The sequence below is a fragment of the Juglans regia genome, chromosome 14 (assembly GCF_001411555.2).
Source record: "Juglans regia cultivar Chandler chromosome 14, Walnut 2.0, whole genome shotgun sequence".
Classification (NCBI taxonomy): Eukaryota; Viridiplantae; Streptophyta; class Magnoliopsida; order Fagales; family Juglandaceae; genus Juglans; species Juglans regia.
Genome location: NC_049914.1, coordinates 22248303 through 22264530, shown reverse-complemented (window position 1 = coordinate 22264530; position 16228 = coordinate 22248303). Strand labels below are relative to the sequence as shown.

General features: G+C 33.2%; 1 protein-coding gene across 2 annotated transcripts; it reads right to left on the bottom strand.

The window, feature by feature from the left end:
* Nucleotides 1–504: 504 nt before the first annotated feature.
* On the bottom strand, nt 505–7264 carry LOC109008759 (serine/threonine-protein kinase D6PKL1-like). 2 transcript variants are annotated; one of them, XM_018988981.2, is made up of 3 exons: nt 6833–7264; nt 3032–4965; nt 505–1589 (listed from the first exon to the last, which is right to left on the bottom strand). In XM_018988981.2, exons 2-3 carry the CDS (start codon nt 4783–4785, stop codon nt 743–745), a joined length of 2601 nt encoding a protein of 866 aa, XP_018844526.1. In that variant the 5' UTR covers nt 4786–4965; nt 6833–7264; the 3' UTR covers nt 505–742. The 2 variants fall into 2 exon arrangements, with proteins under 2 accessions (XP_018844526.1, XP_035541159.1); XM_035685266.1 differs by lacking the exon at nt 6833–7264 and adding an exon at nt 5323–5341.
* Nucleotides 7265–16228: the final 8964 nt, after the last annotated feature.

Genomic DNA, 16228 nt, shown 5'->3' with positions numbered 1-16228 from the left:
TCCATGACATTTTATGTGGTTATATTTTGGCTACAAATGAAAGGATAACTCATTTTCTGAACCCACAATTATGGGGAATGCTTCAAGAGGCCAAACTCATGGAAGATGGAAAATGAATGCTTTGGGATCGAAAGATCATGAAAATAAGTTCTCGTTTGTTTTCAGAGATGAGATGAGATTAAAATTAAAAAGTTGAATAAAATATTATTAAAGTATATTTTTTAATATTATTTTTATTTTAAAATTTGAAAAAATTGAACTGTTTATTTTATTTTGTATTGAAAGTTGAGAAAGTTGTAATGATTAGATGAAATGAGATGAGATGTTTTCTCAAAACAAACGAGGCCTTAAATTTGACTGTCATATCTGCCACATAAGATGTAAGGCTGCCAATGAACCAAGCAGAGAGATTGATTGACCTCTTCCAGCTTGGCTGATCAAAGCAAAAGATGCCCAGTTTCTTCCACAAATTCTTAACCAAGCATAAAACCCGGGATTTAAGAACAAGGTTAATTCTGCCGAAAGAAAAGAAAAGAAAAGCTAATGAACAAGGTCAGAGCGAGCAAGCAACTAAGAAAAATGCTCCCCTAAATTCCCTTTCCAGATTCTCAGCTACTCTGATTCAGTATTGACATATAAAAATCTGTAATTTTCCGCACTGCTATAGATTATTTACATTATAAGCTATATTATCAGTTGCAACAAAGGATGGAAAAGTTAAGAAAAGAAAACGGTCTTCTAACTAGAATAGTTCAAACTCCACATACTCTCCTCCTGCAGCCTCAAGCTCATTACACTTAATACTCTCCTTTTTCAGTGCAGCAAATTCAATATCAGAAGACTTCGGTAGCTCTGGTGGTACTGCACAACGTATCAGAGCCCAATTAAGCCCTTCAAAGAAAGGATGATGCTTGATCTCTGCAGCTCCTTTCACAGATCCTAACCGATTCTCAGGGTCCTTGATTAATAGGCCTCTGATCAAATCTCTTGCATGGAAGCTAACTATAGGGCTACTTGGGAATCTGAGGCTCCGAGACACCACATTAGACAATGTTTCCTCATTTCCTGAACCTTTGAAAGGTGTCTTACCGTATAACATCTCAAACAGGAAAATTCCAAAAGTCCACCAATCAACCGCACTCCCATGACCCTCACCTTTGATGATCTCAGGAGCAAGGTACTCATGCGTACCTACAAAGGAGTTTGATCGGGCATTCGTTGGCTCCACAACAAGCTGTGGCAGAGGGCTGACCTGGGCAGCTAGATCTGCTTTTATCTTCCGAGCTTTTGCTGCAGCAGATATAAGTCTAGGAGTGAAGCATGGGACTTGCCAGGATGGTTGGAGACAAAATGGGTCGATGCAGCTGGATTCGGTACATGGACTTGACATCTTTTTTGGGGGCTCCACTACGGGAGAAGATGATTTAACCACCATTGGATTGACAGAACATCTGAGTGACAAGTCAAAATCTGAGAGCATGATGTGACCATCTTCTCGGACCAGAATATTTTCCGGTTTCAAATCTCTATACACAACTCCTAGCATGTGTAAATACTCCAGTGCAAGGAGGACTTCAGCGACATAAAATCTGCAAATGCGATAACATGGATTATTCCAAAGAAGACTGAAAGGACCGAGGAACCATCATGTTGTCGGTGACTAGTGAGGCAAATTTCGTAATTTTTTATTTTTTATCTGTAGAATGTAATTAAGTTTCTGCTACACAACCTATGGCTATCATGGAGAGTCCAACATAATTTTTGCCAATAGAATATGACAACAAAAAATAATAAAATAAAATTCATCAATACATTATCCATCCATGCCACTTCGCCAGCATCTGTAGTGATACCCAGTAATCATATCTAAGTTGACATGAATCCGACTTTCACCTATTAAGCATGGGATGTGAGTGAGAAACCTGAAATTCAAGGTCAACCTAGATTGAAAGCCAAATCTGGGAGCCACCCGGTTAGTTTCCTGTCACTGGTAATACCACTGCTCACTTCTACTTTCATCCATCAATCAGTTGAAAAGATAGTTCTGACTCCAAAGCGAGAGCTTAATTAAAACCTTCTTAACTATTCTCTAATTATTTGGCCCCAAATTCTGAGTCCAGTCCATCCAATGTATCTAGAGGAGAGCATAGCTTCACTGATTTCCTAACATATTGGAAATTGGCAGCTACAAGGCCCTGAGTAAATGCAAGGAAATCCTCCTCGAACCTTAAATACCAGAGGCAGATTAAGGTTTACCCATGATATTTTCCAAACCTAAAAGATTAATTCTGGAAATTAAAAGTAATGGTACGTTTAAACCTATAAAGCAAGTCCACTGAAGAATGGCAAATTTTCCAATGTCAGCTAAAAGCTCGACTTTTTCACAATACAACAGCTTTGATAGCTGAAAAAATAGAAAATTTCAAGAAGGTTATAAATCCTTTATAGAGGGTTGGGTTCGAGTGATACCTATCAATAACTTCAACTAAATCAATAGACTTATCACAAATGCCAAATTTCACAACAATTACCTATCAAATTCATAAACTTTCTATTTCCCAAGTATATTCAAGAATAATAAAAAAAAAAAACAAACAAACAAATAAGCAAACTTGGCAAAATAAAAGAGTACCAAAACACTAATACTTTGAACATCTCAATGATAAGATAGTTTTCAATATTCAATCACCTTAACATTAGGTAAGCATGATGGTTAGAAAGACATTTCATCCAGTGGGGGACTTAACAAAATGGTCTAAATAAAACCAATTAAGTTGCAAAATTCTTAATTCAAACCGGGGGAAACTTTAGTCTAATCTATGTATGTGGTATTTTTTCTTGATAGGTATATAGTACATAAGCAACAGAGATGACTAGTGAGAGGAAAAAAAAGCACATCACCCATAACAAAACTGTAGAAGACAACATATCCCAGGACTATATATTTACGGGTCATCATCACAACCCATAACATGATGAATAAAAAAAGGCATGCACAGATCTTCAGAACTGAACCTACAAGAAAAACTACCTGGCAGCTAGTTCAGAGAAATTTCTGCTTGGTTGCTTCTGCCGCAGCACATGTAAGTCTCCACCTGGACAATACTCCATAACCAAGCATGAGAGCTTCTCTGTTGCAAAATGGGCATACAGGGTAGGAAGAAAAGGATGATCCAGCATTTGGAGTATCCCTCTCTCAGTTTGGGCCCTGGGCATTTTTTTCCTGCTAACCAGGAATTCATTATCCATCACTTTCAATGCAAATAGGCAGTTTGTACTAGTCAGCTCAGCAAGATAAACAGTTCCAATGTCCCCACAACCAAGCTTTCTGAGCAGCTTGAAGTGCCTCAAACTCAAGCTTCCTTGCTGTTTCTCAACACTGCGGATGGCTTCCCATCTCAAATCTTTCGACATGTGAGGCCTTTTGCCACTACGACTAGAACCACACACATTGCTTTCCTCACTATTCGTTGTGCTACTGCTATAGTCACCAATGCTACTTTTTGAGCTTTGGGAGAACTCCCCCTTTTCTCTTGACCTTGATCTCTCATCAGCTTTTATCACTAGAGATTTACTTCTGTTGGTGCAATTCAAAACAAAACCAGATTTGCTTGAGCCTGTGTCCATAGTACTTGAATTGACTTCAACGTTAAGATTCAAACTGCTGGATGCTGGAGAAGCTTTCTCGTTAAGTTTCCCATCATGCTCCATAGAACAAGTTTGCTTCTGATTGTCTAAATTACTTGTACTAGGAACCAAATCATCCTCAACTTTTCCATTACATGGATTGCAACTGCTTGAGGCAGAATTTGAATCCTGCTTTATTTTCTTGTTAACAGAGTTCTTGTTCCCAAAGACTGGCTTCATCGAATGCGGACTACTACTTGTCCATTTGCTTATCCTAGTGGCACTGCCGAAGCTAGATAAGGAAGTCAGAGAATGCAACTTACCTTTCTGCCCCCCATCTACCATTGGAGTTTCGCTTGGAACTTCTACTGAGGTGGGAGCAGCTGCATCCAATCCCTGGCCAGTATGAGCAATTGAAGATTCAGCAGCATTCAGTTTTCCAACCTCTGCCTTCAAAATTTCACCCCCAACCTCTGTCTGCAAAGGAACAATCTGACCATGTGATGGAAATCCAGTCATCATTGCCTCTGGCATTATTTTATCAGACAAAGAAGTAGAAGGATGAACCCTTTCTTTTGATAACTCTGCTTCTGGCACTTGCATGGATTCAGGCATCATACGAGAAAGTTTTGATTTGTTTTCTTCTGGTACAAGAGTGATTTCCATCAAATTCCCCTTACCTCCTTTTGTCACAACACTGGATCCATCAGCCTCAACAACCACTGCCCTATACAACCTTTTGATAGTCCCCGCTTCCGAGACCCTTGGCGAACTGGCTGGCTTAGATAATCGCTTCATAGCAGCCATCTCTGATGCCTGGGAGATGCATAGTCCTCTTAGAGCTTGCTTCAAACTCACAGGCTCTGATATTCCAATTCCCGATGAATGGGAGGAACTAACTCTCATTGGCCTTTTTTGTGCACTCTTTCTCAATGGGTCTCCAATTTCATGCGACTGACCCAACCTTCTAGCTTTAGTTCTGAGGTCAATTGCCTGGAAAAGGCAATTAATGTCATCTTCTATAGAATACTTAGTTCCCGAGTCTGACATGCAGTGCTTTCCAGTTTGCTCATCCACTTTCGATTGAGAATCAGATTCTTCTGTTGATTCAACAATTTCACTAGTACTGGGTAAGGTACCCATTTTTGCCAGATTCATCCAAACTTCCACAAAAGTTAGACACGGCCTTGCAAAGTAACTCTAACCCAATTCAAGAGAAGAATTTCGAATAGGGAGAAGAACAGAAATTAGAAAACACGCCACATATATTCTGGAGCTTCCTTCAATCATAGTTGCTTGCAAAATTAAATGGCTCCTTCAAAGTTGAAGCATTCAAATCTGTAGAGATAACAAAATTTAGATAAGTACAGGCCTTAAAATCACATCTTAACAAAAGAGGTTACATATTTTTTCCTTCCACAAAGTGCTAATATATATACATATATGAAACCAAACGGCTAAAGACTCAATTTTTACTTTCATATACAAGAAGTACACCACCTAATCCAATAAAAAACAACTAACTCTCAGAAGATTACTTAGTCACATATGTCAACAATCCCCCCCAAAAGAACTTGCAAGTTAGTTCACCTGTGTCCATCACCAATCATGAACTCAATTGACCAAGGGTTAGAGGGATATGTAATTATCTGCTTGAGTTATTCATGCTTAAAGAAATGGTTTGGGATTTCCTACCATCTTCTCCTTGAGTCTTTAATCTTCTTTCTTCTCTATACACTTTGGCCTCATTTGTTTTTACAACCATTCTCATCTCATCTCATCTAATCATTACAATTTTTCTAAATTCCTACACAAAATAAGATAAACAATTCAAAATTTTCAAATCTCAAAACAAAAAAAATATTAAAACAATATATTCTAACAATATTTTATTCAACTTTCAACTTTTATCTCAACTCATCTCATCTGCGAAAACAAACGAGACCTTTATATACGTCTGTATATTAAGGGTTCTATCTGAACATTTGCACCAGGCTAATAGCAATGGGAAGGCATGGTAAAAAGCTTGTAGCACTCTTATAAACAAAACATCTCTGTCTTGGCTGCAATTCCTCTTTTCACCATCTTTCTCTATGAGGATAAAAAAAAAAACTCCTTTGTTTCTTGTTATCTTAATTCTATTCTACTCAACAAGAATGTTTTTTTTATAGGTATTCAACTAGAATGTTAAAAAAAACTAAACGAATGCAATTACAAGTAAAACTTATTCTTAGACCAGAAAAACAAAACCTTCAGCTAGTTTTTTTCTGTAATCAAACATGGATTCACGGAGTTCACCCAAAAGCAAGACTTGATAAGTTTTTTCACTTGGCACATTAATTTGTCACATCTTTTTTTTGTTTGATTTATTTCCCAAAAAATTGTATTCCATGTGCATCGCTGGCACTAAATACAACTCAAATGCTGAACTTTAAACAATTAACAAAAAAAATCGAATGGATGAGTACATTGGTTAGAGTGGGTGAACCCGTGACCCTGTCCTTCCAACCCTTGGTCAAGTGAGTGGAGGAAATGCCATTTGATCCAACGATCACCAGCAAAAACCATAACAATTTTTTCCTTTTCTCTGAAGTTGTTTAACTCAAGCTCTCAAACTCAAGAAAATTTAATGTATTATGTTTGCAATATCATAAATCATAACACACGCATCCGCAGTCGAGATCAGCAAATAATTGATCTTAAGACAAACACACAAAAAAAAAGGACAAAAGAATCACAAACTCAACGATCAGTTAGGAACAGCTACTTGATAATGGATCCACCTAATCCTTTTTTCCCTTCAAATTCTTTAAATATTAAAAAGAAACGCTCAAAAAATTTATTTTTCCTTCATTTGAAGATTTTGAAGAATGCAGGACTTATTTCTAAAAATATCCTGAGGTAATTACCGATTAATTGAACCAGCAAAATTAATCTAACTATTTAAAGTTGAAATCAAAAAGAAAAAAGTCTTCAGGGAAAAAACTATATAATCATGAAAGTGCCACCTCAAAATCCACTCTATTTTTTATGTGCCATAGTAAAATTAGACCGATTTCAAAACAAAAGAGAACTGCAAGTTTTTTTTCTTTTTTGCAGAATAAAGGAGCACTGCAAAAGCAACGAGAACACCACCACCACTCACAGCAGCAGCAGCAACAAAACACAAACTTTTATGTTACAGAAAAAAAAAAGTAAAGCATACCCAGAACAAGATCAGAGTGGTCCCAGAAAACACAGACGGATCGAAAACCAGCCACAAAGTAAGTAAAGGAAAAAAAAAACGCCCTTTCTTGAACGGAAAGAGGTGTGGCGTCACGGACAGAAAAACTAACAAGTGTTCGAATTCTTCAGCAGAGAGACAGAGAGAGAAAGAGAGAGGCTTTCCTGGGCTTTCGGGTAGGCTACAGGTTAGGGAACACGAGAGAATGAAGGTTGGTTTGGTTAGAGGTTGAGGAAGAGGAGTGAATGAAGAGAGAGAGAGGAAAAGGGTTGAAATGCAAATCACGAGAAATATCAGAGATTACTCCTACTACTACTTCTGCTCCAACTACAGCTCCGAGTACTGTTTATTTCCCCCCTCCCCCTCTCTCCCCCTCTCTCTCTCTCTCTCTCGCTCTCTCTCTCCTCCGAATGGCGGAAAGAAGAAAGTGAGTTTTCGGCCTTCAAAAAATCTCGAGGATTTTAAAAAAAATAAAAATCTTCATCATCATTAAACACCAAACAATCTCCGATTTCTTCAAACAATAAAAACATAAAAATCAAAATAATATTTTAAACAAAATTTATTTCTCTACATATTAATTATTGATATATTAAAAATTATTAAATTTAAATTTTAAATTTTAAATTTTAAAAAAAAACTAACAAAATTAATATTATAAGTAAAACTGTATTATTTACTACTCATATTCCCCTATTTCTACGAGTTCCATAAAAATATATTCTGAACTTGATGATTTTTGTTAAAATTAAAAAATATGTCTTTGATACAAAAAATTAAAACTTTTTGTTAAAAGTTGTATCAGTTGAGCTATTAATATGTCTTTGATTTATAATGTACGTTTTATACAAATATCTTTTAATGAAATTATGAATTTGGTATGGCAAAATTTGCTCTCTTTTTTTTTATTATTTTAGTGTTAGTAAGTAGTTTGCGACTTTGAGTCGTTTTAGGTTATAATGGGTTTCATAAAAGCTTTTATCTAATGTTTTCTTTATATAATTGATCTTAGAGCATGTTTGGAACTTTGGACAAAAGATGTTTGTATTTTTAGGTCTTTTTTATGTTTTAGAGAGGAGATAATAAATAGAGAGTAGACTAGGGAAAAAGAAATTATTGTGAAAGGTTCATATTTTTTTCATGTCAATTTCCTTATATATTAATTGTATTTTCTATGAATATGGTTCGATATATATATATATATATATATATATATATATATGGTGGGTGCACAATTTAAGAAGGTTTTAAAGTATTGATAAGATAAAAGACATTTTAATCGATCATCAAAAGAAGAGAAGAGGATGATGGAGAATGCACCTTTTTTAATCAAAGTCAACATAAATTATTAAATTGTTAAAGTAAATATAAAATAATACAACCAATTTTTAAATTGCAAAACCAAATTTAAATGAGTTTTACTATTAGAAATTCGTATATAATCACGTTATTATTTAGTGGTAATTAGTATATAAATACATTATTTATTGTATGACTTATTATAATTATTAGAAAAATATATCACAAGTTTTTATGATAATTAATGTAAAAAGCTTTCAAATCAATGATGTAATAATGGTGTGTTAATCAACGGGCTTGTAAATTTATATATATATATATATATATATATATATATATTTTAAATAGAACCACTCGTATCATATTTAAGAAAAACGTATGATTATATATATACATATATATATATATATATATATATATAAACCTAAGTAGATGGATAAAACCCGAGCAAGGGCAGTACCCCACCCAGCACCCTCCACCGTTTTCTCAGGAGGGTTGATGCCTTCCCGTCCGTCTACCAGATGCGAGCAAACTGCCCCGCCATCCTTAGGCGAGCGGGCGGGCCGGCCTCCACCCCTAAGCATATCTACATTCCTCCTACTAAAATCTTTATACTTGATATTGGATATTATGTTCAGGAATATTCAACTGAGATTCTCCAAGAAAATAATTTTTACTTCCAAATTTTAGAATACAATCTGTCTACCAAAAGAAGTTGTAAGAAAAATCTATGACATAATTCAACATGGCTCGCATTGCAAAATTGGGTTGGGAATCTTGAACTACCCCCAACATCCTTTGGGTAAAGACCATGGAGCAAAAATATATAAGGAGCTCCTCTTACCCCACTAAGATAACCCGTGAATCCCTAGCTTAGAGAATTTCAAGACCTGTCCTTCCATGGAGATCACCATAATACAAAACCAAAATGAAAAAGTAGTTGAGCTCATGATCCTAACCTTACCTGCTGCATGGACATGGAGCGAGACCCAAAATCAGACAAACATTTGATACCAAGATGGCTAACAATATCCTCGGGATATACATCTCACAACAAGCCGACCAAGATGCTCTAAAGTGGACCACCAACAAAAGTGGTGCCCTATCCATCAAGACTGCATGCATACCGATCGACCCAAATTATTTATATTGAAAGTCGCTTGCTCAACCCTTCCTAGCTACTAAATCAGCCCTGGCAAGATTCATTCCTTTCTTAGGAGAAAAGAAAATCATTACCTCTATTTTATATGAGAAAATTTTATACATTACGCTATCATTCTATTTTCATCGACTAACTATGTAAGATACGACACATTTTTATCATTAGATGATTTTTAGTGATAGATGTGTCACATCTTACAAAGTAAAAAGAAAATAAAATAGAAGTACTGTAGCATATAATATTAATCTTGCATATATTATATTCGGAGACCAAAGAGCAGTACCTTATCGATCTTAGATTAATGCCACTTTGCACAAGGCCGGTGTATATGAAAATTAAGAACCCCAATAGCGGCCTCCAAATATGATCTAGATCGATCATGGAATAATGGATAAGAAACATCTTGAACCCTACCTGATCTCGTGTTGTTTGCATGAGTAATTGCAATGGATATAATATATGACATAATAGCTTTTGAGGAACAAGCTGGTGGTAACACATGAATTAAAAACAAGCAGGCACGTACGTACAGTACTAGTCTATTAGGAGAACATATTATATATATAGTATAGAGAGCATGCATAGAGAAGCTAGCATGTCAATTAAGCAAAATCAACATAAAGAAATTAGAGAGATCGAGATTTCCTTTCTTTGAAGTACTCAACTTTGGCGTACGTATAAGCTAGAATTTTTATGCTAGCAACGGTCTGCCACAACACCAAAGGCTTTAATTTTTATACGTTTGGACGGAAGGCTCATGCATGCATGCAGTAGTTGTCTTGATCATGTCGCTAGCTAGCTAGCTAGCTCTAGCATGGGGGAAGCCAAAGATATATATATATATATATATATATTTATATATATATATATATATTTATATATATATATATATTTATATATGCTCGCTCGATCGATCTCCTAGCTAGCAGCTTATAAGAAATTAATGAGTTTAATTTGTTTTTAATTTACCGTGAACCTGCATACATGATATATGTATTTTTCTATTGATCTTTCCCTTCTTGTAACATTTGCCCGTACAAAAATTAATTGTGATCCTTTAATAATTAGACTATAAATCTATATATGAACCATATTTATGAAAAAACACATGAAAATATATATACTTTTATTTATGATATATAAGATCACTTCATGTTCGTCCCTCCAAAAATAAATTCCTGAATCTGTCACTGTTTATGATATATACTTTTATTTATGATTGCACCCAATTAATTAATCGACATTGCATGCATGCATATATACCCACAAATAAAAAAATGTTTTATTCATTTTTTTCAAAGTGTTTATACGGTGCTTGCGCACTCACGACTACAACTATCATTTTTCTATATATATATATATATATATATAATATATATATATATATAATATATATATATATATCATGTTGCAGACAAAACCAATTAACTCACATATATGCAAGATATAGTTAAAAGACAGTTGATCTATCTACATCTAGAACTGAAATTTCCTAGAATATTTTCCCTACAAACAGGAAATTTGAACTCAAATTTTGAGAGTTTAATAATTTTGATAAATCACCAAAATTTTGAAAAGAAGGAGAAAATAACCCTGTTGCTAGCTGCATGCATATATATATATATATGGACCCAAACCTAGCTAGCTAGGACCTTAAATTAGCCTTGTCTGGTTTTCTTTTCCAGGGTTAATTTGGGTAGGGCCAGGGATTACCCCAAGGGAGGGAGGGGGGGCTAATTATATATTATTAATTAGTACTTAGGTGAACAAGAAGATTCCTTTGAAAGTGCCATTTTTTGTCTACCCCAACGGTTGTTGATCTATATAAAATCTATTTGACCATTGTGTCGGCCTGTTAATTTAGAACCACATTGCATTTTTTTTTTTTAAGATTAAATAGTATATTGTTGATCTATGTGTTTAATTTGTACTTCTACTGCTTTTATATTGAGTTTAATTTGTACTTCATCGTGTGTTTTTAAGATTGATCGTGTTAGTCAGTCGTCGCGTTAAGATTATATATGTAATTAAAATATTAATTATATATATATATATAATTAATGCTTAGCATGAATCAACTTGCCAAGTTGAAAAATTGAAAAATGATAATAATAATTAAATAAAATATTATAAATTTCAAAAAATAATTATTTCTGTAAAAAATCAAATTCAAATTTAAAAAAAAAAAAACCAAAAATTTTAGTTATAATTAATTCTTTTAAGATCATGAATTTGAGATTATATATATTTAGGGTATTTCCTTCAAATTTAAAGGAGAGCCACATAAGGCTAAATTCAAAAAAAAAATGAAGATCGAGGTTAACTTTTTCGAAAAAGTGAATGAGGAAAAAAAAAAGGAGCATGATCATATCAACACTTAAATACAAAAATGCTTTGTCTGGTCATCAATGGTTTTCAGAATATAGGCCAACCATTACTTCCATTAAGGGTCTAATCCTTCTGTTTTAGCATGTGGCTTGCACTATCTGCTGGCTGCAAAAAATCGATTCTCGTCCAAATGGGTTATTTTTTAGAGAAATTAATTATAACAAGATATATATTATATATCTTTATGGAAGTGGTAAAGCATTTAAATTAATCAGCAGTCTCTTGATCTCCAAACTCTCTTATTAAAGATATATAAATATATTTTTTTTTCCGTTTATGTGACGAAGCTTGTTGTGATACATCGAAGTAGCTAGGAGGGACCTCGATCGACTTTTCCGGCCTCCCTTCACTCGATCCCCTTTCTCTCCTCCTTTCCTTCTTCTCTTTCTTTTAACCATATTTTCTATTTTGGTTAGAAGGAAACATTATTATTTATTATCTTCGCATGTGATTCATGTTAAATAAATAAGTGAAAAACCAAACTAGGTAGAAACATTAATATTTTTCTTTTGACAAGAGCCGCTCTAAGATATGCTTCTTTATCCAAGAACCCTAGAGAGATGATCTTCATCAACTATCTTGCTGTATACACTATCAAAGCACACTTACATTTCCATTGCGGGTTTCACTCACGCACAGCAAAAACTCCGCAACAATTCATCTCTTTGATTACAAGTCGACTATATATATATGGATAAAACTCATGAGTCATGACACTATATAATATTCCTGTCATGAGTATCTAGAATCCACCGGAACGTTATGATCACAGATCATGTAACACATAACGATTCGATTATGTGGATATATAATTTTTCTAACGTGTAAAAAAACAAAAAAAAAAAACCGAACTCCGAGATGGAGATGAACGTCTATAAAATATAAATGTGAAGTGTCATTCGAGGTTTTGAATCAAATTAATAATTAAGATCAGGAAAAGTGGGGCGGGAAAGATTGAGACCTAGTTGGGAAATATATGAATGAATTCTTACCTCTCATTAGAGTTTTCATATATTAAAAAGAAAATAAAAACTCTTCTAGATTTAATAAAAAAAAATAACAAATAACAATATATATATAGATTCATGAACGGGTCTAGATTTTCATATAATTTAGGTTTTTTAAACAAGTTCCTCAACGTGTTTAAATTAATTTTTCATTGGCTTAATTTTGACTTTTTTGAGTGAGTTTTCAAATTGATTGTGGGTTTAAGGGATTTTATTCAAACAGATTCATATCAGTGACCATTAATAGATCCAGCCACTGCCTGCCCAAAGGATTCGTTATATATAGAATCCAACCAACTTTTAGATTTGCTCTTTTATAAGATTTATATATTACTATATATATATAAAACAAAGTTAAACAACAAAAGTAAAAGAACATGTGAAAAAATAAAAAGGTGGTTAAAGCACACAAGAAAATAGCAATAGCATATTTGTCTCCCTTAATGCCACTTAGTTGCAACAATAAATTACGCATCGAACTTGGTGTTACCATTCTTAGAAAGCAAAAGGAAGGGGACCTTGATTATCATGTAATAATGGTAAACACTAGAACAAAATAATGAAGCGATGCAACTTTAGAGGCTAAACAAAATAATGTAGGTCCAAAATTTCTTCCTTTTACTCGATAGGTAGAAAGCTTTATTGTTTTAACCATCATCATAGATATAAATTATGGGCTTTGAATGCGCGGCTAAGTCTTCTTTGGACAGTCACATTATTGTGGCAATTCTGAGAATAGTATAACCAAAACCAGCCAGCTACCAGCAGCTTATAATCATGATTATATATATATATATATGGGGATCATCGAGATAAAATAAATTATAAAATATATATTCATGAGCTTATATATATATATATATGATATATAGGGCAAGTAATTAATTAAAGTCCTTAATTTATATATGTGTGTATATGATCTATATATCAACAATATGTAATATATATATATATATATAATGTGTATGAATTTAATGAAGTGTGTTAAGATATATTATAAATAATATAATCTATCTTTTTCCATTAAGTTAAACTTTTGGGATAATTAAGTCGTGATTTCACATGGTATCATGCATAGCAGGAATTTTGAATTCGAATATATCCTGATAATTTCACAAGACAGTTCAGGGTATGTAGACTAAATCTTTAGAAATCTTTCGAAGATAAATGTCATTAGACTATAATTGTTAATTAATTAGGTAACAAAATAATGGTTTAAATTTTAGGAACTTGCATGGATGGATAGTCAACTCATAGATCAAATTTAGAGGATCTTGATGCTATTTTCAAGATGAGAGGTTTTAGGTGCACAATTAATTAAGTCATTAGTACTAGAACTGTCTTGTCTCACAAAAATAAAATGGAAAAATTTTCCACTAAAAATATCCTTTAATTTTTTATTTTTTTTTTAGATTTTATTTGATAGGTTTTTTTATGCAATAGTACTACTACTGATCATGATCTCCATTTATAATGTCATGTGCCAATTTCACATTATTTTAGGACATCATAAGGTTTTCTCATTTTCAAATAGAACCAAAAAGATCAGATATATAGCAATTCAATCAAACTTTCATAACCAATTACTTTGTTGATCAGTGAAATGAAAGGCATTGAGTATATCATTTATTTTTTCACCCATCCATCTGCGCATGTACTAATGAACAAAGACAATTAACTCTCTTTAACATACAAGCTAGCTAGCTGCCTTTTCCTCACTGTCTTTGTGGCCCAAATTTATTTCATTTAATATATGCAATTCAATGCAAATATTGACACGTGTCATTGAAGCTTTAAAGTAGCATGACTGGCCAGTTCTTCTATCTTCTTCTTTTTAATTATTAAGAGGTTATTATTTATACATTTTAATTAGGATTGTAATCTCTTATAATTCTTATATTTCCAATCTTTAGGGCGCGCTAATTAGATTGAGAGAGCTAGATAGCAAATTAAGTAAAGCATACAACATTTACTTGCTATATATGTACGTACAACTATATATCTATGTGGAATTGAGATCTCCTTGATCGAACTCTAAGGTCTAAAGTATGAGAGAGTAGACATATGTAATGGATTTCCGGATACTTATTAATTAGCATGCTACAGAGGAATTTACTTGGGCAGCTATAAATATTGTTACTATAATAAAACTGCTTATTTGTAGCTAGTTAATTCTAGCAAAATGACTATTTACAGTTAAAATAAGTCTGTTTTGGTCACAAATACTCTTTTCGTCGTAATTAAATAGTCACAAAAATCCATTTTTCTTGTAGTGTGTGGAGCTCATTTCATATATCTATCTCTACTCCACTCTAAACCATAGAATTCAGTCAATATAACTAAAGAGTATATATATAGAGGCGGATCCAAGTCCGTCTCTCTAAATCTTTCGTATAACATTAAATGCTCACTAGCTATATGTTGTAATTAACATCTATTTCATATATATATATATATATGTTTACTCTTAATTCCCCATCCTACACGTTAAAATTTGCACAAAACTAAAGTACGTAATTACTAATCTAGATTTTTTTTTTTTTTTTTTTTTTTTTTGGTATGAGTTTTGCTTTCATGATCATAGTGATCGAAGAGCCAACGTTTAAAGAAAAAAACATGAGTACTCCACCATGTCATGGCCTGACATATTCTTCATGTGAACCAACCCGGCCATATAATAATTCCGGCCATGCATGATCTTGGCTGGCCTATATATAATTTATGCTAATCATGTTTGATCGATCTCTTTCTTCTACATTAATCAGATGATCATAATATTAATGCATGAATGTAAGACTCGCGCGGAGACATCAAGCTACATACTAGGCGCTAGCTATCTATTTCTTTGATTATATATATAATCTGTTTAGGAATTTTGATTCATTTATAATATTAGCAGTACTTATTGTTCTGACTAATTCGATGGTCATGATCACTAAAATTAAACTTGTAGGGCTGCCATCCATTTGATAAACATGAATTAGCTTTTGACGAGGAAATATTTAATTATATTGAACAGTGAACACGACCTCGAGTAAGGAATATTCAGTACTGACAATACCCTGATATTAATGTTTTTTTTTTTTTAGAAAAATCCCTCTTTCATGTATGCATATAATGTGCTTGTTAGCTAGCTATATCGCTTCATATTTATGTCCAAAATTTAAGGTATATATATATATATATATATATATATATATAGAGAGAGAGAGAGAGAGAGAGAGAGAGAGGTGGGGGGAGATCATATCGGCATAAAAATTAATAAACTTTAAAACATTTATGCATTTGAAACGGTGAAAAAACTCATACATGTAATAGTAAATATTTTGATCAGTCCATTTTATATTTCTGATCTCTATCATTTTAGATTCTAAATTTCAAAAAAAAATTCTAAAAAATGTAATATAAATGCTAGACTGAGATAATTTATTCCTAGATTTAGATTTATGGAATGGAAATATAAAGAAGTTTGATAATAATAATATAGTCGGAGGGATCATATATATATATATATATAGTTCA